At 39.7% G+C, this 27,713-nt stretch overlaps 1 protein-coding gene across 1 annotated transcript in view; it reads right to left on the reverse strand.

Moving 5' to 3' along the window:
* The window catches only part of Cntn3 (contactin 3), a 257,987-nt gene that overhangs the window by 11,296 nt on the left and 218,978 nt on the right, over positions 1 to 27,713 (reverse strand). The window contains exons 13-19 of the mRNA XM_059257096.1: positions 25,324 to 25,441; positions 24,354 to 24,512; positions 24,103 to 24,252; positions 22,600 to 22,670; positions 19,761 to 19,995; positions 17,307 to 17,422; positions 6,303 to 6,489 (exon numbers count right to left, since the gene is read on the reverse strand). Of these exons, the coding sequence (XP_059113079.1) occupies positions 6,303 to 6,489; positions 17,307 to 17,422; positions 19,761 to 19,995; positions 22,600 to 22,670; positions 24,103 to 24,252; positions 24,354 to 24,512; positions 25,324 to 25,441 (1,036 nt within the window). The remainder of the gene's footprint in view (positions 1 to 6,302; positions 6,490 to 17,306; positions 17,423 to 19,760; positions 19,996 to 22,599; positions 22,671 to 24,102; positions 24,253 to 24,353; positions 24,513 to 25,323; positions 25,442 to 27,713) is intronic.

Consider the following 27,713-nt stretch of genomic DNA (forward strand, 5'->3'; position numbering starts at 1 on the left):
GTAGCCCTGGTTGTCCTGGACCTTAGCCTGGTCTACAGAGATTTGCCTGCCTCTGCCTCCCAAGTGCCAGGATTAAAGGCATGTGCCACCACTGCCCAGCTTATTTTTTAATTATATTTAATTATGCATATGTTTGTGCCTATGTATAGCATGAATCTTTAAAGTTCTTATTAATAAAATCAAACCTGAGGCCAGTTATTGGGGTGAATGCTGGAAGATCAGAGAAGCAGAACAAGACACAGCTACCTCACCTCACCAGTTCCTCAGCTGATCCTGTTTCCTCAGACTGGAAGCCTCTGAGTCCTCATCCAAATGAATCGCAGCTGAACTGTTATTCAAAAGCCTGAAAGCTTAACCAGCCAAATGCTTCTAGTTTCTGGTCTTCACGCCTTATACACCTTTCTGCTTTTTACCATCACTCCCTGGGATTAAAGGCGTGAGTCACCATGCCTGGCTGTATCCTTGAACATACAGAGATCCAGGTAGATATCTGCCTCTGGAATGCTAGGATTAAAGGCGTGTGCTACCACTGCCTAACCTCTATCTTTAATATTGTGGCTGTTCTGTCTCTGACCCCAGATAAGTTTATTAGGGTGCACAATATTGTGTGGAACACAACCACCACACCTATGGGGATGTTTCCAAGGAGATTTAACTGTCATGAAAAAGCACTCTGAAGGTGGGCAGCACCATTCTGTAGGGTGTGGTCCTGGACGCAATAAAACTGGAAAAAAAAAAAAAGCTGGCTATACACCAGCATACATCTCTCTCTTCTCCCTGACTGTGAATGAAATCTGCCTATCCTCCTGCACAGAGCGAACTTAACGGCCACAGAACTGAGACAAACCAAACCCTTTCTTAGGTTTCTCAGGCATTTTGTCACTGCCAAGAGAAAAGTAACTGATAAGTTCCTTTGCTCTCTGCAGGTCTGCCAATGGTTTTCAAGGCAGGGAAATTGGTTGTCTAACAATTGGTTCACCCATTGTCATTAACCCAAGAAGCCAGTAAGAAGCCTATGCAGTTCTGAGTGGAATCACAAGAAAGAATGACGAGCCTACTTTTCCAAGAGTTTGACCATTCAAAAACTGATAGTGAGAAGTCTAGTTGATACATTGCTGTGCAGAGGGCTGGCTCAGGCTAAGATGGTGTCACTATGAACAGTGGCAGGAGTTATAGAGTCAACCAGTAGATACTGGGCCCAACTATGATGATCAGAATGAAGACAGAGCTTAAGAACTAATAAAATAAATAATGAAATGATGCAAAACTCTCTTCCACGAACGAGTTGACATTCCACGAACGAGTTGACATCCCGGTTAAGGGGAGGTAACAGTAAAATAAGTGTATATCTAAGGTCTGGCAAAATGGCTCAGTGGGCAAAGAGGCTTACTGCCAAAGCTGATGACTGAGTTCGGTCTCCTCAATTCACCTGGTAGAAGGTGTAATCCAAATTCCACAAGTTGTCCTCTGATCTCACTATGTATGCTGTAGTAGGACTACACATACAATCCACTCACACATGCATACAGAATGAATAAAATACAATTTTAAAAATTAATAAACACATATAAAATGGAGCATGTTTGGTGATGATCAATGGTTTAACATTTGTCTGCAATGGATGGGAAGTGAATGGAAAGTTCTGAAGATTAGCGTGATGGCCCCAAGATCACCCTGGCTTATGAGAGACATGCACTGCTTAACAATGAATGGCCACTTCTGATCCCAGGAAGGACAGAAGCAACTTGCTCCAGAGTAGCAGCTGTCAATGCAGTGTGTGTGTGTGTGTGTGTGTATGTGTGTGTGTGTGTGTGTGTGTGTGTGTGTGTGTAAGAGAGAGAGAGAGAGAGAGAGAGAGAGAGAGAGAGAGAGAGAGCGCATGAGTAGATGAGCAGAGATGTGCATATTACAAAACACTATGGAGGTTAGAAGACAACTTCTGGCGTAGGGCCTCTCTCCTCCCACATTGTTTGGAACAGTCCTCAGTTTGCCCCTGCATATTCCAGGCAAGATGTATCAAGAGATTCTGAGGATGCTTTAGTCTCTGCCTCCCAGCTTGCTGTAGAGCACCGGAGTTATCACATCCGGTCTTCAGTGGGTTCGAGGGTCTTGGACTCAGGGTCCCATGCTTGCTCACTGAGCACTTTCCCCATTGAGTCATTCCCCAGCTCACAGGAAATGGCAGATTCTTGATAAAATCAGAAGTCAATTCCAAGTCAGTTTTAGGGGCCAAAATTAAGAGTAAGCACATGGGGTGTGGTGGGGTGGGGTGGCTAAGGGGTGAAGTACTTGCCTGCTAACCTGAGTAAAATTCCCAGTACTCAAAAAGTTGAAGAGAAGTGCCTTTTGCAAATATTCTTTGTATGTCACACATGGGCTGTGGCCTGTACATGCTCTACATAATAAATTCACACACACACACACACACACACACACACACACACACACACACACACGTAATGTAAGAGTCAAGCGTACCTGAGATTTGGGGCCTAAGGACTAAAATCATCAGGTTGTGTTTGCTGAAATGGGGGTGTTATAATGGATAAGAGTTAAGATGAAGGACGGGAAGGAGAACTCAACTTAAGAAAGACCCAGACTCAGATCCTATTAGAAGACTTTGGAAAATGTTGTTGATCTGAATCCATCCACACTGCAATCAGAACTGCTATTGGAGGTTTATCACATAGGCTGCTGAGTACTTGTCCTGTAGATTCATTCTTATGAATTCTGGACATGAGACTGCCAATATGCTTCCCTTTAGAAATCAACACTTTCTATCATTTTCAGGCCATCTGCAAATTTTTCTCATTAGTCTCATTAGATAGATGATCATAAGAGTTACCTCTGTTTGGCTTTTGAGTGACAGAAACCCATCTTCAATTACTGAAGAGGCTAATTACTGTTAAGTTAAAGATGCTTTTAGGAAGCACAAGTATTTGGATACCAAAAATTAAGTGTTTAATGGAAGCTACAGTACTCTGCTTAAGAATCCTTCTGTTATTTTAAATCAGAAACAACATCTACAGTCTGCATGGGTGGAAATTCTCGCATGCTGAATCCCATGATTACAAGGACACACAGCTTGCAAATTTTAAACTAGACTGTAAAAGGCTGCAGCATATATTTTGAATTCACAATGCGCAGTCAGGAGGAAGTACGTTTGATTAATAACAGTACTTCAAGCTGGCCTGCTTCTTCGGCTTTCATTTATCCACTCAGTCATCCAGTCAGCATTTAATGAGAAGCTGACATGTGCTGGGAGTGGACTGGGCATAGAGTCTAGGTGAATAAGGCACACAGGACTCTGTAAAGTTCATCAACTTGAGGAGAAAACAGAGACCACACCAGGAATCAAATAGTATCTCAGCTCTTTATACCTGCAGCAAACAGATGACTTCTTCAAATGATAATCATGTAAGCCTTGCCAAAAGCTCTTAAATAGGACTTGAAGTTAAACCTCATCAATGCCTAGGATGATTATTCAAAGCTGCCAGTAACAACATCAGAAATAGCTATGAAAGATGCCATCTTATTCTATTTTGGTACATGCTTTAAAAATCACTCGCACAATTTTTAAAAAGAATGCATGTTCTTTATATGCACTTTTAAAGATGACTGAAGAATTTATGGAATTTCCCATACAATTTAGAAAACCTTTGTTAACAGCATTTATAGAACAGTGTGCAGACTCTAGGTGAAATACAGCATTGGGAGAGCACTGTGTTAAAGAGAGATTTAATTCACTTGGTGAAATTCTCACCAAACTTCAGTTGCACCAGCACTAGATTCCTGACAACCTCTGGCCATCTTATCCAGTCACCGAACACAGAGCAAAATCTCAATAAACACTGGTGTTGAGAGGGATGTGGACCTTCTAAATATGTGGTTGGAAGAGAGGAGGGGACAATGTTTCAGACTCTGAATGACTGTCCCATCACCTACTCCACCATCTTTTTGAAGGAATCTAAATTTCCTGTGCCTCAGCCTTTTCATTTCTAAAGTGAAGACACAAATAGCTTCCAAGTCAGTGTTGCCATGAGAATTAGGAATCAGAACACGAACAGTGTTATGAACTGTGAGCAGAAATTGCTCACAGTGTTAGCTCTTAAAACCATAATTATCATCATCATTGTGCGTACATTTGTCTTTCCATGCTGTCTCTCCATTATAAAGGGATTTGGTTTAGGTTTTATAACTTCATTTCATTCACTGTATGTTATTGAGATATTCTTATTAACACATGGCTACCCTTTTCCTTTTGTTTCCCTAATACACTAAGTTCATCAATGATACCTCTGATAACATAGCTATTTTTCATAATTTATTTATTTAATTATTTTGTATGTGTGTGTGTGTGTGTGTGTGTGTGTGTGTGTGCATATGAATGTGCCACATCACATTGTGAAGTCAGAGGACAGTTGTCTAGAGAGAGTTAGTTCTTTTCTGTTCTCATGTGTGTTCCATAAAACTCAGGTCTTCAAGGTCAGAAGAAAGTACCTTTACCAACTGAGCAATCTTGCCAGCCCATAATGTTGTCTTTTAAATTTTTCCTAGTAAGCAATTACATTGATTGTTAAGTTAGAGCAAAGAGTCAAGTAAACTTACTTAAATGTATTTTTGTAATCAGCATTTTTGATTGATACTGGTTTTGAACATGTAAATAATGAGGAATATTTAAGCCTTAGTAATACTGAATTATTATCAAGAGAACCAAACATCTTTACTGAAAAGTTATAAATGCAGATCATTTTTCAGTTTATGTATTTCCAAATAGCACACTCTTGGTCTAACTATGTGTTATTCATAAGAGATGGGCCACACTTTCCCTAGTAATTAGGCAAGGATAATGTTAAACCCCCACATTAGTGTGTTGCTTACAAATGGATGCTATGGAAGGGAATAAATGGCTTTGTTGCTACACTGTTGCTCTGCAGTGTTCATTATGCTAATAAGCTGCTAGCCACACTTTTCCTTTTTATAAATAATGCAAGGATAAACATACAAATTTCCTCCATCAAATGACAGTGGTTAATTAACATCTAAAGTAGTAAGATTACACTTCATTTATACTTTAAATTACCAGTATTGTAATACCACTTGCCTATATATTCATCTATATATTACCAGCATTCTTAGCAGTTTAGGCAATGAATGTATGCTTTCAAATAAATTTGGACATGGCAATCTGCAAACAAAATGGTTCAAGCGCCAACCAAGAACAACTGTTATCTCGTTTCCATATAAACTTAGTGAAACACAGAGATCTACTCAAGTAAATTTTGAAAATAAATCAAGAAGACAATTATGAATAAACAAAAACACCAATGTGCTCAAGGAGCTTAACCCCTTCATGCCTCATTTTCCTCACCTTTAGAATTGAAATCGGAAGGAATTGCTCATCAAGTACTTGGAACATGAATTTTCTCAGCCACTTTTAACTATGATCATGATGACAATAATGGAAACAGTTTAAACTAGAGTGTGTATGTTGAGAGAAAGTAACTAAATGCAAATAACTGACTTTCTTGATGACTAATTTAATTATAACATCACCACAGCTCATGAGCTAAACTGTGAATACATAGGTAACAGAAACTCAGCTTGGAAGACAATATTGGCATTTCTGGTTAGAATTTTTACTGTGTATCTATATTTATGTGGACCTCACTTTCTGATTATTATAACTTTTGAATTCATGTCAGAATCTTTTAAAACATGTGAGAAAGAAGGGTTTAGAAATCAGGCTCCTGGGTGCTGGCATCAGCTTCCAGTTATTTATGCTTAACACAAGCTTCAGAGAACTAAAGACCCACAATGGTGGACCCAACAAAGCCTACCACACTTAAAAAGTAGACTAGATGGACCTAACACCCATAAACACATTTTTCTCATCAATGTACATTTGTGTTCAAATGGAAGGTCTACTTAAGGATTTAGGGATTTTTTTAAAAAGATGTATTTATTACATATACAGTGTTCTGTCTACATGCCAAAAGAGGGCACCAGATCTCATCACAGGTAGTTGGGAGCCACCATGTGGGTGCTGGGAATTGAACTCAGGTTCTCTGCAAGAGCAGCCAGTGCGCTTAACCACTGAGCCATCTCTCTAGCCCAGGATTTAGGGATATTGTGAAGGTGGCAATGCACAGGCCTCTGGGTTTGTGAGCTGTGGAAGTGGATTCCATCACTCAGTGGGGTTAATGACAAGTTATTCATTTAGGCGATAAAGGAGGCCATCACTGACATTGCAGAGCCCCTTTCTTCCCATTCGGAAAGTGGAAAAGTGAGAAGCTACTTACGGGTTTTCTTGGTGGTTGCATTAACTGTGGCACTGAAGGGACCAACGCCTGCGCTGTTGTAAGCCCGGACGGCTGTGTGATATGCCAGGTTGCTCTTCAGGCCCCGGAGCACAGCTGATGTCTGATTTCCTGCCACTTTCACTTTGCTGGATGATTCTTCTTCTCCTCCATTGTTCCAGTACCGCACCTGGTGGACAGCAGACATAAAACATGCAAACAGCTGGACCAAACATTGCCTTTTCCAAAACTCAGTCATTTTCATTAGCATGGGTGCTATGATGCATTTTCTTGTTTATTCCACCAGCATTCCCAGGAGACCCACTGTGTGCCAGGTGCTGCCCTCAACCTTGTCACAGCTGTTGGTATACTACGGAAAAGGGAAATGAAGAAGAGTTAGATAATAGTCACATAAACAAATGAAGCAGAGTCATTCAGGATGTGAGTGCAGCAGAGTACAAAATTGCAAGTGGGAAGGCAGAGGAGAAACACAGACACCCAACAGCAAGCTGTTCCCATTCCCATCCGTTACCAGCCTAGCTCAAGCTCAGATTTGCAGTGCTGGAATGCATTAATGAAGCATGAATAAACTCCACAGGAAAGTGGGCATTCCTTCTGGGAAGAAAGTGGAATGTTAGGGGGAAGATCTGAGAAAGGAGACTGGCCCCTGGAACATCCCACAGCGATGCTCAAATGTCACCAATTCTACCTGTGCCTGCAGACCTGCAGCAAGAAGCAGGAAGCAGCCAAAGCAGCTATTTTAAGAATAAACATGTTAAAATATGTTACACGGATTTTGCTATTCTGTGATGTGCTAAAATGATTTTAGATTTATTAAACAGGCATAGGCATAAATGCTATAAGGATACAAATATGAACCAGTGATAATATTTGGCAGAAAGAAGTAATAAATGATAATGCAAAAATCGTTGTCTGGGTACTGTGGGGACTGTTCAGTTGGTAAAGTGCTTGCTGCACAAGCAGGATCACTGCAGTTCTGATCCTTAGCACTCACGGCAAGTACTGGGTGTGTCGACATGTACCTATAATCTGAGTTCTGGGTACATAAACAGGAGGACCTCTGGGGCTTGCTGGCCACTAGGTCTAGGCCAATCAGTGAACTCCATGTTAAGTGAGGGACCCTGTCTGAAAAAATGAGGTGGAAAGCCATTGAGGAAGATAACAGACATTGACTTCTGTTCTCTACAGGCATGCTACTCATACATGCATACATGTGCATGCACACACACACACTAAAACATAAATGAAATATATGTACATATATTTTCTAAATATGTTCCATTTGTGCAATAAAATGCTGCTTTCTTTGTTTATAAGTTTAGATTCTTCATTAGATTAAAAACAAATCAACAATGACAAAACATGGAAATAAAAAGCCTATGTAAAACACAACCACATGTTGAGTGGGAATAAGAAGTTACTAACATTTGATTGTTTAACATAAATAATGAAGTTAACATAAAGATATAAAAAAGATGGCACCTAAAATAAGTACATATTGTACTTTTGCAAAGAAATACGCTTGCCCTTCTCTCTTTTGTAGTTGACAACCTTTTATTGCAGCATTCTTTTTTAAAACTTTTATAATAAAATATAACTATTAAAATAATTTTATAACTCCACAACTGTCTTTAATTTGAACACAACACAATTAGCAACAGATCACTACACTCACAATCCTGAAGATAATGGACATTATGTAGACCAGGCTACCTCTGGACTCATGGACTTAGCTCTGTCTGAATCAGCAGATTTGGTGTTTCTAGCTGTGGTTGTTCAGTTGGTAGAATGCTCACTGAACATGCACAGAGCACATGGCTCAATGCCCAGCACCCCTGGATGTGTTGGCTCACACCTTCACCACTCTGGAACTAGAGGCAGAATGATTAGTACTAAAAATTACCCTTGGCTACAAAGCAAGTCCAAGGCTATCCTAGACTACAGATAGTACATGATGAAAAGTGAAATATTTAAAATGCAGAACTCTAATTAATCAGAGTAAAATTGTCCAGTTTAAAAATGCTCTGTACAATAGTATGTAGATCAAACAAATCATACTGACTAGTTGGATAGGATATTGGTTTTAGCCCTCCAAGCAAAAATATTTTAGAAGTTACTATGTTTTTTCCAAATGAGCACCTATACATTTATTCTTTAAAAAAATAATAGTCCAATGTAAATCTCATATACTTACAATAATGTTTCTAAATTATGAAACTAAATAGTTCAGCATTGTCTGCCTCACTTTGTATTATAAGCTCCTCCTACCCGTATACATGCTGTTTTGATGTTATTTCTGTGCATTTCTCTTGCAAAAGAGTTATTCATTTTCATGAGAACCTCAGATGAGGTATCTGAACCCAGTAAATATGATTTTCTTTATAAGGACACTCCACTCTCCACTGATAAGCAAAATGTTAACAGACATAAATCTTATATAACCAATACTGAACACTGTATGTACTGTAAGGTTTAGATGACCTGTCCTTGAGGACACTGTCTAGCTATTTTCTAAGAATGACATCTAATCAATAATTATAATAAAATGTTATAGACAGCCGGAAAGCTTGTGGCTTGGGATACAGCACAGGTTGGGGAAAGTATCACATAAATCTGCGTTATAATAATTCTCACTTAACAGATGACGCAGGAGAGGGATGGATAACGTTTGATAACTCAATCAAGATCCTGTTTAACTTCTGGTATCTTGTTAGTTTCTAATCCATGAGTCATTCTTTTTGTGAGATATCAAATTACTTCAGTGTGAGCTGCCTAAGAAAATGTGCCTTGGGAGACTGATGTAAAGAAGAAGTAAAAATAATTCACAACTGGCATATGAAGTCTACTTTTATAAACCCATTTATAGAGTTTGAAAGTTATCTTGAAAGTTCTTGTGAACAATACATGTTAAAGTGTTATAACCCATCTCTGAGGACTGGAGAGATTTATCTTTAGTTCATAGTTGATGAAATTAGAAATATTTAGACACAGAGAAAATGTGTGCCAAATTTGAACATAATACTATTCAGTGAAGACTGACAATCTTCTTAGATAGCTGTAAAGAGTTGAATAAATACACAAATAGCCAGAACCTAAACAAAAAGAAGTAGAAATTTCCTATAAGCAAGTTTTCTGTAAGTATTCCAATATATTCTGTAATATTTTTCATAAAAATATATTTATTATATATTAAATTATATATAAATTAAATAAAAATATATTTATTCTTTGTTTTGTTGGTTTGTTGTGGAGCTAGGAATTGGAACTTAGGGCCTTATATGTATAAGTGGGTCTACCTAAGCTATATTTATCTTCAGGATTTTTTTTAAAAAAAACCTTTATTTTTATTTATTCTTTGTGTCTTTCACATCATGCATCTCTATCCCATTCATTTCCTGTCTCTTTGTAGTCACCCTCTGCCCTTGTAACCTCCCCCACCCAAAACAAAACAAAATAAAATAAAATTTAAGAGAAAAAAAAAGAAAAGAAAGGAAAAATCTCATCATGGAAGCCTTAATGTGACACTGTGAGTCACACTGTAGACCCCTTTATCCATATATCTTTATGTGCAAGTAAGTGTTCATTGCAAAGAGTGATTGGTTTGGTTTGAGGCCTCTGGTTTATACACTATTGATGCTAGGCCCTCACTAGGATTCCTCTTGGATATCCTGTTGTTGCCCTGTGTCATGGAGATCCTGCAGCTTTGGGTCTGCAGGACTGGCCCCTTCATGTGCTCCACCAGATCAGAGATGGTGTGGATGTTGGGGTGGGCCAACTCATAACCCTGGTTCTTGGCCTGAGTAGTTGCTGGGTTGGTCAGCCTACCAGCTCTAGACCGTTCACCATTTGGGAGAGTAATCTCTATACCTTTCCTGGGCAACACAGTAGAGTTAGCCCTGAAGGTACAGGGGTGGGAGAGCTGACTCTGAGGATGTAAAGGCAGGAAAATTGGCCCTGCCTCTTGCTCATTGCTGTAAGGGGTGAACTAGCAAGGGCAATGCTGAAGAGCCCACCCTGGTGCTTTGGGCCTCTTTTTAGTTTTAATTTTCAGAGTCTCATTAAGTTGCTTGAGTTCAAACTCATTGTGCAACCCAGGATGGCCTTGAACTAGTAATCCTCCTCTGTCAGTCCCCCTGAGTTAGCTGTGTCAGCAGGCCTAGCTGCTAAATAATTCTACATTATTCCATTTTCCTTGGGTTCTGTTTGAGATTCAAATAGTAACAGCACTCCCACTGAGAGAATATAATATCGTCTTGCTGATGTACAGTTTAAAGGTGCAGCTAAAACACGGAGATGTAAAGAGAAAAGTGTCTACAGTGGGGAAAACACTTTGCAAATGTGTGCCAAAAAGAACTGCTATATAGTTGGGAGAACATGAGGACAGTGTCTATAAAAAAGGAGCAGAAACTCAAGTGTTGTAAATGAGAACTGTATCAAAAGTCATAGGTGGGATATTTGCTACCAGCCTACTATAGTAGATTAAAAGGTCATCCTCTTTACAATACCCAAGTGTATTGCAAACAGGATAAAATCATTATGTGACAATAGATAAAAAGTCAGCTAAATTTGAAAAGTAGCAGGCAAAACTCTTAGAACTGAAAAGAAATTTTTTAAAAAATAAAATCATTGATAAGAATGTAGCTGAAGATGAATGGTGGAAGTATTTCTACATTAGTCCAAAACCTGGCCCAGAGAAACAAACAAACAAACAAAAGTTCTGAAAGTGAAGCTAAGAGACATGGAAGGTGGGCTATGTAGTTTCAACTAGAGTCCTGAGAAAGGGATCAGGGAAAAACAACATTCAAAGGACACATGGATAAGAATTTACAGAATTTGATGGGCATAGGCACCTTCATCTTGTAAATTCACTCAGAGTTTACTGTGGGAAAAATAACATGGAAAACCATATGAAAGGAGAAGGTGATTAAGGGTGAACTGTGCTTCTCAGCTACTTTCCATAGCTAGAAACCTGCTAGGTCCAGTTTGTCTCTATAATGGTAGTGAGCCATTGCACCCTTGGTTTGGTGGAGTGGAAACTCTCTCTCTCTCTCTCTCTCTCTCTCTCTCTCTCTCTCTCTCTCTCTCTCTCTCTCTCTCTCTCTCTCTCTCTGTGTGTGTGTGTGTGTGTGTGTATGCATGTGTGATTCATTACTTCATTGCTAAGGGCAGTCTCACACCATAGGACATGACTTAACTGTTCTCAGACCTCTATTGCTGAGCAAGTCTCCTCCTTAAACACAGTCTAAGTCCCCTCCTTAAACACAGTCTCATTCTCTACAGTTTCAGTTATCCTCAGTGGACCACAATCTTCTTGCAACTTCTGTAGAGAAAGGTATCTTAAGAAAGAGAGATGACATTAGAATAACTGTTATTGGAATATACTGTCATATGTGGTCTATTTTATTATTAGCAATCTCTTAAGTCTATCACTTATAAAATAAACTTTATTATCAATAGTTTCAGAATTCCCCTGGGACCTTGGAAGAAAACATGGTTGAATTCTGAGAAGACTTGGATCAACACCATTTAAGAATACTTCCCTCCTTCCTTCACCAGGCTGGGTATTAAATTCCAACTATCTGAGCATCTATGAAACGTAGTGCTTTAACTTACTGATGAGATAATACAAGTTTGTTTTGCTTTCCTTTTGAATCATAAAACCATTTTGCCAGTCAATACAATTTAATCTGGATAAGTAAACAGAAACAAACTGGAAGAATGTCACGATTAAGAATGTTATCTCTATTTCTGCAAGTAATTTGGTTACCCAAAAGTAATACTCCTGCTGCGAGGACTCTTTATTATCACTGTAGCAGAGATTTCACTTAATTTAAGTATAACTGAAATGCAGTACATAAAGATGCTGCATTGAAAAATGGTACCTTTGCTTAGCCACTAAAGAACAGGTATTAAATCAAGAATACTTTTAAATAGATGAAAGTGGTTATGTGCATGCTTAGCGATTTTCAAAAGGAGGAATATTTTTTAACATAGCTGTTACATTGAACACACTGAAATAAACAGAAGGCATGGAAAAAATGCATTGAGCTATTTTAGGAAAACAAGTCCACATTTATCTTTCCCTCATGGTCAATCTGTTCTTGGCCCTGAGAGAGTCATGTGGAACAACTACACACATCAATCTGGCTCATTTCCTGCTGTCTTCTCATTGGACATCATTTGGAGGGGGTGTCTAGTAAAACCACAGTACACCTGGGAAGCAAAAGTTGTTCTCACAGCTATATGGCTGAAAGCCAAGGCTGCACAAGAGTCCCCATTGCTCTCCACCCCTGTGAAGGGTCACTGCAACCAGCCTCAACTGTAGAACTCGTCTTCTACCCTCTCTTAAAATCTGCACCTACTCACTTAAATAAAGTTTGCCTGAACCGCCTTATGCAAATATGTCTCAATTGTCTGTGTCCAATTTTCCTGTGTTCATTTTTCTAACTTTTTTTTTTTTTTTTTTTTTTTTTTGGTTTTTCGAGACAGGGTTTCTCTGTGTAGCTTTGCGCCTTTCCTGGGACTCACTTGGTAGCCCAGGCTGGCCTCGAACTCACAGAGATCCGCCTGCCTCTGCCTCCCGAGTGCTGGGATTAAAGGCGTGCGCCACCACCGCCCGGCCCCTGTGTTCATTTTTCTATGTGAATTCTTTACTCAGTAACAAGGAATGAGCATAAAGGCATATGCCTTTGCTTCCATACTCTCAGAGAAGGTACTCAAATATTTGATATTTTTCTTCAGTCAAATGAAAATGTTAGGGACTAAATACGTTCTGTACAGCTGTTTGGAACAGGAGGCTGGATGAAGACATCAAGGAGTCTCAGTGAGGGATTCTTTTGTGTTTACTCCTCTGCCAGACTTAACAAAAGTGACAAGACTAGGCTTGCCATCAACAGTCAGTCATAGATGGAGGAGCACATGTGTCCCTTACCTCTCCCTTAACTAATACCTGGAGGGATGGATAGTCCTCATTGTTAGCTCACCAGGCTACAATGAATAGTTCATACCCATGCTCACACAGACGGCCCTGGTTAAACTCAGTAGTTCACAAAAGAAAGAAGACATGATGTAGAAAAGGGATTTGTAGGGAGGAGGATGGGGTTCATAGGGATGGGAGGGAGATAAAAGAGGGTGGGAGATGAGAATAATTATCATGTATTATATATGTGTATGATATTGTCAAAGTATCTTTTTTCGAAGAAGCAGAGGTGGTAGTAGCAGAGGCAGAGGCAGAGGCAGAGGGAGGAGGAGGAGGAGGAGGAGGAGGAGGAGGAGGAGGAGGAGGAGGAGGAAATTATTAGTATACACAATGTAAGAACTGTGTGTTCTCTTCCTTAGGTATCCAATCTCCACACCCCTACAGGCTTCTGCCTCTTCTTTATCATGTCTGCCTCTCTTGTTCATATTCTAAAGGGCACCAGGAAAGACATGAGCCCAAGTGTAACTGCTTAGCAGATGAAATAAATTGGAGCCCAGGGAAATGAGCTTCTCAACTAACGCTTGGTCAAATCAGAAAGAAAATTAGTCTTGATGCTAATGACGACATGTGCTCAGCTTGCCACATGGGCCGTGATCAGCCCTCACTGAGATGAGAGAGAGGCGGGAGCTATTAACAAGTTCAAAGACAAACTTGAGAAACTGCAACCCACAAACTCAGCCACATGACTGATAATTAATTACTTTGCTAAGTCATTTATCCTTCCAGGTTAGTTTTGAAATAATTGCTGAAACTAAGAAAAGGTATATTTTTATCAGGCTAAAATTACATAAATGAATTCTTAACATTTTCCCCACCAGTTCATGAGTCTCTTAGTTCATTTTCTTTTTCTTTGTGCATATCACACACTTGTAGAGTACCTTTTCAGTCATGGCTTCTTTTGCACACACTGTATGTGCTACATTTGAACATCCTGTTTGTTATTTTTTGCACAAACAGGAAAAATGCAAACACTCCCCAACCCAAAAGTTTATATAGAAAGTTGCATTATCACTGTTCTTGCAGTCCCTTGCCCCCTGCCCTACCAGTAACAGGAACAACAGCTCTGGGGTGACACATTTGATGCACAGTAGACTTATTTTATTTCCTGAATTTTCTGTCTTTCTTTTTAATTATTTAACTTTTTATGACATTTGATTTTAGCCCTTTAGGTGTACCAGTGTGGGGCTATTCTAGGTGAATGGGAAATCACTGCTGCATGCCAGAGCACATCTGCTCCTTTCTGTGGTCTTGCCAAGAATCTGGCTGGGCACTGCTAGGAAGTTTCAAAAATGTTTCCCACCAAGACCCAAAATTTTCCATATTATCTTTCTCAGAACCCTCCAAGACACACAGAACCATCTACTAACATTTCTTACCCTATGGAAAGAATGCTAGAAGGCATCAGGTAGGTATCAGGTATCAGGCCAGGTGACTCAACTCTTCCCGAGTTTCCTCAAGCTCTCTTTAAGCAAGAAAGCTTAGGACTCAGTGTCTGCTTGAGACTATTTACTGGAATAAAATTGGCAAATAAACATCTTAAATAGTCTCTTTAGACATTCTTTCCAGCTGGCTTTTTATTTTCATGGGCCATATGTTATGACAAATACCTTCCACATGTTGCCTTGTCCAGCTTCCTGAAAGCATGCAGCTTATGAAACTGCTCACACAGCAGGGACTGGCTTTCTCTTCATTGCTTTGCGGCCCTGCTCCTGCTTGCAGCCAACAGAGCTTTATTGTCATTGTCACAGTCAGTGCTCTAGCCTTTGGGAGCTGCTGCTGCTGCCTTATCATGGCCCACTGCTTACACCCACCTCACAGAATCAGGTGCCTGGATTCCTACTTTCTACTCTGGCCTCATTTCAGAGGCTGATCATGTCCCTGCTGTATTTTTATGGTGTTTCACACTCTTCACCCTCCACCTCCCTTTCCTTAAATGAGTGAGTGTCTCTTGTTTCTGATTTGGTCTTTTTCTATCAAAACCTGTTCTTCTTATATTTAATCATAAAAGCTGTCACCTTTCTAATACTTACTAAAACGTGTACATTACCTCCATGATTTCATCCAGTGGTTTTAAGGAGAATTTACAGAGCTCATGTTTACTGATAACCCCAGGTAATTCTGAGGAACTGGCCCCTAGCCTATATCTTTAGCATCACTGCTCTGGTGCCTGTCCTTTCTCTAATTCACTGGTTAATATTTATTTAAGTCAAGCCTTGTTTGGTTACAAGGAATGGAGACACTCAGAGCTGTTCAAATACAAAGAGACTTTAATGAGAAGAAGGGCAAAGTGGCAACAAATCTCAAGGCTACTTGAGATTCAGGTAGCTATCAAATGGCTCTTCTATTTGTTCTTTCTGAAGTCCTATAAGCTCTTGCTTGCTTTATCATCCAGGGCAACACAGGAGTATATCTGCTCCCTCTCATCTTACCAGCATTGCCCGGTATGCCTGGAGTGTTAGCTTACAAAATAGAAGTAAGCTGTGAATCTGACACAGCACCTCGATGGCTATAATGTCTACCCTTCTTACTTAAACATGTCAAATAAGAACCCTACTGCTTGTGATGGACTTTTTATAGACCAGTTGCCTATGATCAAGTGACCACCCTGGGACTAACGCCTGTGCTTGGACTCAAAAGCAGAAGGGGAAAAGGCTGTGTGGAGCTAACATGCCCATGTAAGCCTGGCCAAATCACCTGGTTGCCCATAGAAGTAGTGTGCTGCCTTTTTGTTTTGTTTTGTTTTGTTTTGTTGTCAACTTAACACAAGTTACAGTTGTTAGAGAAGAGGAACTTCAATTGAGAAATTGTCTCTATCAGATTGCCTTAGGCAAGTCTGTAGGTCATTTTCTTTAATAATGATTGATATGGAAGGGCCAAGAACACTGTGGGAGAAGTCATCTCTTCTGCAGGTAGTAATGAACTATACTAAAAAGCGAGCTAAGCAAGCAATGAGAAGCAAGCTGGTAAGTGGCATTCTTCCATGGCTTCTGCTTCAGTTCCTGCTTCCTGATTCCTGTCCTGACTTCCATCAGTGATGGAGTGTGGCCCAAGAGTTGTAAGGTGAAATAAACCCTTTCCTCCACAAGTTGCTTTGGGATATGAAATTTTATCACAGTAAAAGAAACCCTAAGACAGGGAGGTTCCTAAGAAGACAGATGTGGGTAAAGTAGAAATCATAACTATCATTCTAACAATGTTGTTAAATAAACCTTAATATTGTTTTTTTCATTTTTCTAGTTCTTAGTTCTACTGCTTTTTATTAAACATTGGATCATTTTATCATTCAGCACCATGTGTAAAATGGCTCTACTATGCCATTCTGAAGTCACCCTTCTCCAGCAGATCCCCTTTAGCGATGTCTACACTATTCATGCTCAGTGGGAAATGTTAGACTTCTTACACGTTTATTTACTTTTCCTTTAATTTCCTGGCTAAGCTTTCCTACCCTTGTGGACCCTATCAAAATGGCATGTCCTTTTCCACTCAAACTGATTTGTTGTCTTGCTGACTTATTTTGACTTTCATTTTATTCGGTCTTATGATATCCTCTCTTTAAATATTTTTCTTATTTCACCAAATACAGAGATCACTGCAAGTGAGAGTTATGTTACAAGCTGCTAAGTGTACTAGAGACTAGAAGAGAATCTCACAATGTAACAAGAACACCAAGAGAATAGGCCAAAAACCTGGGGAATGTGTTTTCCTGGTGACATAACAATTATATACACTCGGTACTATAGTTCAATCTCATTCTTGTTATTTTAGAGAAGCCACATAGAAGATTTAGATTCCACAACTTCCTTCCATATTTATTGTATGAGCCTTCTCCACCTAAATGGTTATTTCTGTCTACCTGGCTGAGTTAAAATACTCAGATGGAGCAATGTGCCTGCCAGTAAGAAAATTTCAGCTGAAGACAGTATTTGTCTAAAATGCTGATGTTAAGAAGAATTTAAAATAAAACATTGTAGCAACATGCAAACACACATTAATTCTAAAGCAATTACCTCATAGCCAAGTAAATGTCCATTGCTCAACTTCCAGGGAATTGTGTTCCATGAAACTTCAATTTCTGAGGAAGACAGGCTATGGGCAGAGATGTGGGATGGGGCTACTGTAGGCTCTGTTCAGAAACAGAAATTGGAATACAGTGATAATGTTGGGCATTAAGTTGACAAATCATCTGAAATTCTAAATTTAAAAATTTTCAATTTAAGTTTTTGAGACAGGGTATTGGCATGTAGTCCTAGCTGGTTTCGCACTTTTCATGTGGTCTAGGCAGGCCTAGAACTCACAAAAATCATCCTACCTTGGTTCTAGGGGACTGCAATTATACGAATGTACCATCAAACTTGGCTGAAATCTTTAAATAATAATAATATAAACATTGATCAGTTGAAGAGCTTGTAATATTCTGTAAAAGTATTTGAAATCATTGACCATATCGTGAAAATATAGATCCTACTCTTCTGCTTAGGAAAAGGTGACTTCATAGTTACTAGGTTTTCATTGCCTAATTGCCATAGCAACCTATATTTCACTCTTTGGACTTATTTCTCAGTGTCTTCCTTTTTTCAATCCATCCTTTTGTTCTTTCCATCCTGTCTTTGTTTCCCTCTCCTTCATCCCACACCAGCTGTTTACCTGCAAATGCTACTGACATCATGTCAAGCAAAGACCAAGGTCAAGTCAATGTCATTGGCTCATAAGTACTGAGTGAGTGCAGTTTCTAGGGAACAGAGATTTAAATGCGATAGACTGCAGATTCTATCAAAGGAGACATGTCCATTTTATCACCAGGAAATCCTCTTTGTAACACTTATTCCTGGGTTTTATGGGGTTCACAGAGTTTTGCTTTTCTCAGCATACTGGTTCTCAGTGGACATTTCTCCTCTTCAACATCCATTTCTGCATTAAATGGTTCTGATCCTAGGCCCTGACTACATGAGGTTGAAATAGAATCAGAGTTTAAGGATGGGCACAGTGGTTTTTCTATCTAAAGACTCAGGGTTGGGGCAGAGACACCAGCAGTACTTAGAACCAATAAATTTAGCACTGACAGTCTAAGAGCATCAGAACATTTTCTGAGACCCTCAGATTGGGGTTTTTTATGAGGTTTACTGAGCAGATTTTAATTTGACTCACTGAGTCAAAGTAATATATTTCTAGTATATATGTCAGTGCAAGTGGGTCAAGAACAGTAACAACACAGGGGAAGTGAGCAATACAATAATAGGCAGAAAACTCTGGATGTCTCTTTATTCTACTAACAACACTCAGGTCTTAGGTGCATGGGTAGGCAGTATCTAAAGATTCCTTGGTTCATCACTGTCTAAGCCCTGGTCTGCCCTTATAAGTCTGATAGTTTCTGGAAAGTGGGTCTGGCTATAAACAGTAGGATCAGTCTTTAGAAAAGATTTTTACAACAATTTTTATTCTTCCTCATTAATGGAAAAATGAAAATATAAGACTAGAGGTGGGAGTCTTAATAAAGCTGACAATATTTATTACCATTGTAATCACCAACTTTGAACCATGTTTCATAATTTATTACCCAGTCTGAGATGGGAAACAATATGCTATCATTGTTCATAAGTTCAGAATGGTTAAGGCCAAAGTTCCCTGAGTGAAATTGGTTTTTCCGTTTACTAAATATATTTTAGCAAATTAGTTCACATCTTTCATCAATCTCCCATTTTCTCATGTCTAAATGGAGACTAATAATTGAATCTATGTTTCAACCTTTATTTGAAAATTCAAAATGGCAATGCCTGGCAGATGTTGAGTGCTCCATATAACATGGTATGGGATAGAACGTGATTACAGGGTTAGCATTCAGTTGTCAATATCTCAGATGGCAATTTTGCTTGATTCTCCTCATTTCATTATCATTTTCTCAAGAGGACTTGAAAGAAAATATTATATTTTGATTTCTTGAGGAGGTGTACAAGGAAGTCAGAATGACTGAGCAGGTTCTTGGTGAAGTATGCAAGTGTCTACAACAGGTCATCCTTCAAAGATAGACACTCTACATCTCTTAAATGTCAAACTCCTGGTTCTCATTATCCATCATGCTTCTGTCCTTTGCTGAGGCCATAGGAAATACTGTTTACAGCTCTGGGTCAGGGTAGTTTGAAGGATTGCTTAATTTTTACACCAAGAAGAAAAATGAACTTTAGGAGATGACAGTATTCCATGGCTCACAATATGAAATTCAGGATAGGAGTGCCTCATGAACAGTTGTAATTGATCATTATGCTCTGTAACTATTCAGTGAGTCTTAACAGTCATAGTCAGGTACAGTTGATCATTATTATCTGCACCAGTAATCTAACAACAGCTCTGGTGACTGCTCTTTTGAAAAAAAAAATACATCTCTGAAGTCACAAAGAACTTTCAAGACATTTTTTTAAAGCAATGCATTGATTAGATTGAAACTAAAGCCTTTGTATTTTCCATACCTTCCTCTGCAGAGAATACTGTTGTCACTGGGCTAAAGGGCCCTTCACCTTTGTTATTGTAAACACCCACTTTAACTTCATATGGTGAAAAAGGCACAATGCTTTCATTCCTAAAGATGTATCTTGGGTTATCTGGGGATGTCACCACTGTCTGGATCCAGGTGGTAACCCCAAGTGGGCGGAAAGCAACCACGTACCCAAAACCTTCACCATTCTGTAGTTCTTCAGGGACTGGCTACAAAGAAAAGACATATTAAGTCATCCTAACTTATAAGGTCCAGGCAAAAACGATAGAGAAATCATTTGTGGAATTGAAAGTCATTAAACGATGATCTATATGGAATTAAGCAGATATATTTTGAAAATGAGAAAAGCACCCATGAGCAGTCAGGTGAGCTGCTTTTAGACAGTCATTCAAAGTCATGTCACTCATTCACAGGTATCTAGATAGTGAAGTTGCATTTTCTTTGATTATTTAGATATCAGAATATCACATGGTCCAAGTCTGAGTTACTAATAACATAAACTTTCATTCAAGAACACCTGTCTTTTTAAGACAAATAAAAATGATCAAATCCCTAAATGCTAATTTTACAGAAAAGGTCATACCTGGATATTATGACTCAGAACAAAAACACTAGAGAGAAAGAGGAAGTGAATCCAACACACTAATTCAAAGCTACATGTGCTTATGTAAAAGATTCTGCTTATATCCACCACAGGAAAATGGCATTTTACTTGTTAATCACTATCTGCAAATTTACACAGAGAATTTAGTTCTAGTGTCTTTTAAATGTTAAATTCATTGTTATAGTATTTCCCAATTGTGACATGAAGCTAAGGCTAAGAGAATGGCCAGAAAGAAGCTAGACACCCAAGCACACGATGGTCTGTGTGATATCGACGGGACACACAGGGCTGCATAGAAAATTACGAGTGAACAAGAGTCAACTGTTAGTGCCTGATTCTCAGTTCTGCATTTAAGAACCAAGTGATTTTGATCAAACTGTTTATGGTCTCCTTGCCTTGTTATTTTCATTGATACCACATTGTAAGTATGGAATGAAAATAGTAAGTGCAAATGAGAGGAAAAGTGATTGGCACAGAATGCAGCTGGGGGAAGAGCAGTACCACAGGCATCAATGCCACTACGACCAGCACCACCACGACTAGCTATAGCACCATGGACCAACTCCAGGACTATCTGAGTTATAAGCATCGCTACATTCAGAATCAACAACACCAAAATTAGCAGCACAACTCCCTGAGGGAGTTCCACCAACATCAGCACCAACACTGCTATCAGTGCTGGAAATTCTAAGAATCAGCAGCATCTATTCTTAAAAGCACTGGTAAGAGCACCCCGCATGATCCACATCCATATTCCTAGACCTTCTACTATCACCAATGCTGCTAGCTCTACAGAGACACCAGCACCAGCACTACTCTTGACAGCACCAACACCACCAAATCCACCAGAATCAGTACTGACAGTTCCAGCAGAACCACTATTACTACAGGCAACAATACTAGTTATACCAGTACTACCAATATCACCAAAAATAGTGCCGCCAGCAACAGTGTGAGCACCATTACCAATCCCATCATAAGCATCATCCATAGCTCCTCCAACATTGATAGTATCAGCACCAGGCCGACTACCATTTATACCATCAATAGAACCAACACCAGAAGCACTGCGACTTAGGCCACTAGAGGCACCACTAGTTCCACAGGTACCATCACCAAGATGTGTACCACAAGAATCAATACCAGTATCACCACCAAGAGTACTACTTCCGGAAATAGCACCATTTGGATGAGCAGCAGCAGCATTACTACACCACCACCATTAGTGGAACCACTAATTTCATGAGCACTGCCACTCTCAGTACGATATTTCCAGCACTATATGACCACCAGCACTACCACCAGTGCTGTTACAGCACCATTGCCACTAGCACCACTACCAGCACAGAACTATCAATGCTGTCAGTATTACCAGTGACAGAATCAATGTGACCAGCTCTGCTGCCAGAGGTACTGGAAGCATCATCATTAACACTTTGCATATGTATCTGCATTGCCACTAAGACCATCAGCAGTACTATTACTGCCACCATCAGCACCATCCACACTATCACCACTGCTACCACCATTACAACGAGTGCTATGGACATTGCCAGCACCAATGACACCAACATTACCATCACTATCAACATCAGCACCAGTATCACCTGAATCACTAAAATCAACAGGAGCACTAGTGTCAAAACTAACACTATCACTGGCACAGACTCTATGAAGGATCAGCACACCCAGAATCATCGGCACCATGCCCAGCACAAGTGGCAGCACCACATCTTTGTACTGCTACTAGTACCGGACTCAACAATACCCCAAACACTAGCACCATTAGTGCCATCAACAGCAGCAATAGTAACCCTATCAGTGACATCATCAGTGGCTCCATACTACCTCCCTGTGCAAACACTAGTACTACTCCCAGCACAAGAACACCAAAATTAGCAATAATGCTTGTCTTTTCACCATCAGCATCACTTAGCAATACTATTGCTGGTACTAATACCACCAGAAATGATGTCACCCAAACCAGCACCAATACCAGCATCAGTGCCACCAGTATCTATACATTACTACCACTAGCAAAAGCACCACCACCACCACCACCACCACCACCACCATGACCACCACCACCACCACCACCACCACCACCACCACCACCACCACCACTATCCATATCAGTACAATGCAGGAAGTTGAGATAATTGAATGAAAAGTAGTAACATAGTGGGAAAGATGTTGCCCAAACACTTACATCCCAGGTTATTACTAGTTCAGATCGGCTTCCACCTCCTCCGCTGACCTCAGAAGGTGCCACTTCTGGAGCTGTGTGGGTCAGAGACACAGAGACAAAACCTTACTTTTATACAGTAATATTTGAAAGGAGACTCATTTACTCATTTGAGATATCATTAAGAGTTTTGTCATTGACACACTATAAAACATTATACAGATGCATGTGTATATTTATATATCTCATTAGTAAGATCATCAAACTTACATGCCTTTGTGAAACATTTTGGTAAAGTTATCAAATTATTTTATTTACATGAAATCATAAATGATTCAGAAGTCTCTGAAACAGTAAGAAAAAAATACAACCCAAGTGAAAGCTACTTCACCACTAAGGTAACAGAAAAATGAGGAGAAGTGATTTCCCAGGATTGACAGGGAATCGATTTAGCATGGACTCTTCCAGACTGAGAAGGAATTCTCACATTGGTAAGAGTGACACAGACGGGAACCATCGGGTCCTGCTAGAAAATGTTCTTGATAAAATTCCTACAGATATCAGCTTTCTCACTCACACTGAGAACATTTTGGTTTGTAAATCCTAAGATAAAACTAGAACATAAGTTCATTAGAGTGCCTTTGTAATGAGCTCTGCTGTATTTGCTGGGTGTATAACAGATGGACCCTAAACACACATTTTGTGAACAAATGAAGATGAACGCCAGAATATATGCTACCTGTGTCCCACAATACCTGGACCAAACATTAGGTGTACTGTCCTGAGGAAAAGGGCATTATTCAAAATGTGCAAACATATTCCCTACTCCTTTGGCTTAGTGCTTGAAGTGATACATTGGCTGTATCTCATGTCTCATTCTAATTAATATTATTGATACTGGAAAGGAAAGTCTTGAGCTCCTCACGAGTGCTTCTCTGAAGGAATGGTAGGTTTACCTGCTACCTTTGAGTTTTAATGAAAGCATACTTTTCAAATTATGAAAGTAGCTTTGTTATACACGCTAATAGTTATCTCATATAAATTCTTAAAATGATGCTTTCTTAATCCAACACTTATGGAGCCATAATGTACACTCCATAATGTACAAATGCCTACATGCATTTGCTGGTGTGGTGTGAGAATGAGTTTTCTCAGCAGAATAGCTCCCAGTGGTATTATCAGGCCAATTTGTCAGTTCTTCTTATAAATGAAAACAATGTTACCCCTGCTAACGGGGAACTATGTCAGATAGTAATTATAACCTTAAGTGACAAAAACATATTCACTCAACACACACTAATGATCGTCTGTGACTGACTGAACACTTGAAATGTCACACTACATCAGAATCACTGATGTGGTTCTTTTGATAAATGCTATATGGCAAAGTTTGCCATTAGAAAGGTCATATCATTGTAACAATGGGTTATTGAGACAGATCTCTTGGTGTCCAGGAGACCAAAGCTAATGGAAATATATACCCAGGTAAATCTATTAACCCATTACTCAGAAAACAAAAGCACTAACCTGCCTCTTCAGTCCTTACTTTTTCTGAGGGTAAACTGGGTTCTCCGCCTCCAATTTTGTTACTGGCTACTACTCGAAATTCATATTCCACCCATGGGTTTAACTCCACCACAGTAGCTGTACGTGTCTTGCCATCAATGACTTCCGGTACTACAAAGAACAGTTCAAAAGGTAAGAGCTTGCCTGTGCCAGCACTCAATTGCTATGCATTTCTCTCTGTAGCTTCCCTCTGCTTCTCCCATCAACTTTACCTGTTGTGACAGTTTGCCAGCCCACAGAGAAAGGTGTCCTAGCCTGGACAGCATAGGATAGAACTGGGCTATGGCTGTCTGTACCTTCTGTCCAAGAGAGCTGGGCTGTTGTGTCTGTAATTTCATCTACCTTCACATTTTCTGGTGGTCCAGGTGAACCTAAAGGAGGCAAAAATGCAAAGAACATCCCATAACTGTCACTCTCCGCTACCAAAGTCAAGAGGCTCACATCACCACTCTAATACCTCCAACTGATACCACTTTCAAAAGCACTTAAGGGAAGAGGCCATTTAACTGGCAGTAAAACTACCACTTTTCCCACAGCTCCATTGTGAGCTTTGAGATCTGGATAGGAAGTAGTGATTCATAACACTATGTGACTACAGGTGGCACCTGCTTACTGAGACTCTATTCAGTAGTATCCCAGTACCTTTCTAAATTCAGCATCTTCTGCACCTTTCCAAATTCACTGTCCTCTGCTTTGGGTGGGATGCCCTTCTGTGAAACACAACTTGGCTTGCTACCTTGATGTGTTTTATTCTGTGATATGCTTTGGACATTTGCTTTTTAAGCCTAGCAGTGAATCAGTACCCTAGATGGTAACCCAGGTTGCTGAATTTTCCCATCACTCTGGATAATGCCTATTCTTTTTGGGGCAGACACACATACACCACATTCTCTTTCCTATTAAATACATTTGCTGAATTAATGACATGCTCAAAAATACATTGGCTTGGCAGTAACTGTGGAATGCCAATTATAGCAAGAATTATTTGAAGCACAGAGTTGAGGTTTTCATTTCTTTGAATTAACACATTCTTATTGTCATATCTTCTGGCTTATAGGTGTCAGGGGTAACCTCCACAGTATGCCTTGCATTTTTGCATAGTGTCTCACCATGGCTTTCCTCTAGAGAGCAATGCTTGTGGAAAGCCTTGAGTTAGACAACATAGGAGGTACTACTGCTTACCTCTCACTATGAGCTCAGCTGCCGACGAAACGCTGTCCACCCCTGTCTGCACCATACACACATACTTCCCACTGTGTTTTAGTTGAATGTTTCTGATCATTAAATCGCCAGACGAACTCTGTTGGGGAATCCCGTAATGAAACATTATTATATTTAAAAACACAAAGGATCTTGAAGGCCAGGCCATCCGTGTTAAGAGAAAACAATGTGGTAAGCAGTCAGGAGACTGAAATCATAGAATGCCTGGAAACTAAGACAAGTTCAAAACCATGCATGACGGCAGACACATTTCTATATGCATATAAAGCATTTCTCTCGGTATTTATGGCTTCAAAAAGAAATGAGGGCAGAGATTATAGTCTCAGATTCTATTTACTTCCACCAGACAACACTTCTTTTTATATCCACTGCTTAGCACCAGCTCAGTTCTCTCTGGTTGCAACCCCACTGCAATTATTTGCCTGAGAAGAGGAGGAAGCATTTGGGTACCTAGTGGGAGATAAATACAGCATGGCAGGGGGCATTACCACGGTTGAAACATTTTTCTCTTTTCTCAACACACTGGAGCTTAAAAGACTAAAGTCATCTAACGTCTAAAAAAGCTACAGAATTTAGAGCAAGGAAATATGAACCCCCTCAAAAAAAAAAAAAAAGAAATTAAAACACTTTAAACCTCATAAATAACAGTTATGCAGAAGACATTTGTTGGCATCCCCTGATACTAATGAATGGAACAAATGTGTATCTAAATGCTCAACTTAAAAAGGTCCTCATTTAAAGAGACCATAAATTCACATTCATAAAATGACTAACCGCAGGTCAGTTCCCCACATTAGTGAAAATAGAGACTGAAATAAGAGCATCTGGAAAGAGGCACCCTTCGGAAACGATCACCACTTCACGTCCAACCTGGGAGAAAAGGAGAGGCACTGCTTATCTCAGTAATTAAAAGGAGTTTTGCTCTCCCACGTGCCTAGAATTTGTGGCAAGAGGGACTGGACTGTTCTAATTTTAGGCAGTTCCTTAAACTCCTGTGCAGGCTAATATCTTCCACATTGCTCCCCATCCTTAGGGTTGCTAATGGGCTGTGTATTCTCCACTGGTTGGATCATATGGCTTTAGATGGGATTTCTGGGATACTGGGAGAGCGGGTGCGAGGTGATTGATGGCTATAATTAAATGATAATCCAGAAACTGTTCAGTTTGCACATTTCTACTTTCCTCGAGTTGAGCTTTTATTTTTTCTTTCCCTCCCTCCCTCTTTTTCTCCTCAGGGTTATTTAGAAATCTTTCCCCAGGAGATAACTCTCCCTGCTTGCTGACCTTTCCAAACTCCTCTGGTTTTATGAGCCCCGCATACTCGCAGGAGGGTGATTATCATTTCCATAGAAATCTCTTTTAGGCGAAGCCCTGTGACTTGGTGGTAAATGCCACAAAGGCACTGGATGAGGCCTTGATTCTTTTCTGTCTCTACTTTCTAATTTTGAAACAGTTGGGCTAGAGAGAATTTAGCTGGACTTTACCTATCTGTTTGTCATCTGGATCTACCTTTTAGATGCTGTGGCTGTTTTTGGCTCTACAATGAGTAAGGAAGAGACTGGTACAGGGAACTTGGGCTTCAGCTGACTTTTGGCACTGAAGACTACAGAAAGAGAAATAGCTAATCTTAAGCATAAAACAAAACTGAACACCAAAACTATTTTCCCCAAAGAAATACAGTCAGGTAAAATCAGACCATGTTTTTAAAAATTCTTTTATTTTTATTTGATGTGCATATGAATATTTTGTACATTCATGTATGTATGTGCACCATGCATATTGTCTGTGCAGGCCAGAAAAGTGTGCTGGATCTGGATCTGGAGTTATACGTAGTTGTGAGCTGCTCTGTGGGTGCTGAAAACTAAATTAGGGTCCTTTGCAAGATCAGCAAGTTCTTTTAACTCCCGAGCCATCCCTCCAGTCCCTAAAACTCTTAATCATCTTGTGCTACAGAATAGAACAAAAGATGCAACTAAGCTGTGGAGACAATGGGAGCCACTGACTGTTTTTCTCATGACCAACACAAAACAAGTGAAGAAATTTATAACGGGCAAAGAAAAATTTGCAAAAATTAAGAGGGACCTTCATCTTATTTTCATCAATTTCAGTAAAATATGCTTGTACTGTTCCTTTTCCAATGCTTTGTCTTCAACCTATGTGTTGCTATTTAACAGATCTCTAGAAATAAGTGAGATTCTCCTTAACAAAACCACGTATAATACTTCTTACTTCAGGGTCACCTGAGAAGAGAGTCCCATCTAACACCATTTCTGGGACATATACTCAAGCCCGAGTCACAAGGCATGCACATGTGGAACAAGCTATGTTTATGAATTAGAATGTACAGTACA

The sequence above is a fragment of the Peromyscus eremicus genome, chromosome 3 (genome assembly GCF_949786415.1).
Source record: "Peromyscus eremicus chromosome 3, PerEre_H2_v1, whole genome shotgun sequence".
Taxonomy (NCBI): domain Eukaryota; kingdom Metazoa; phylum Chordata; class Mammalia; order Rodentia; family Cricetidae; genus Peromyscus; species Peromyscus eremicus.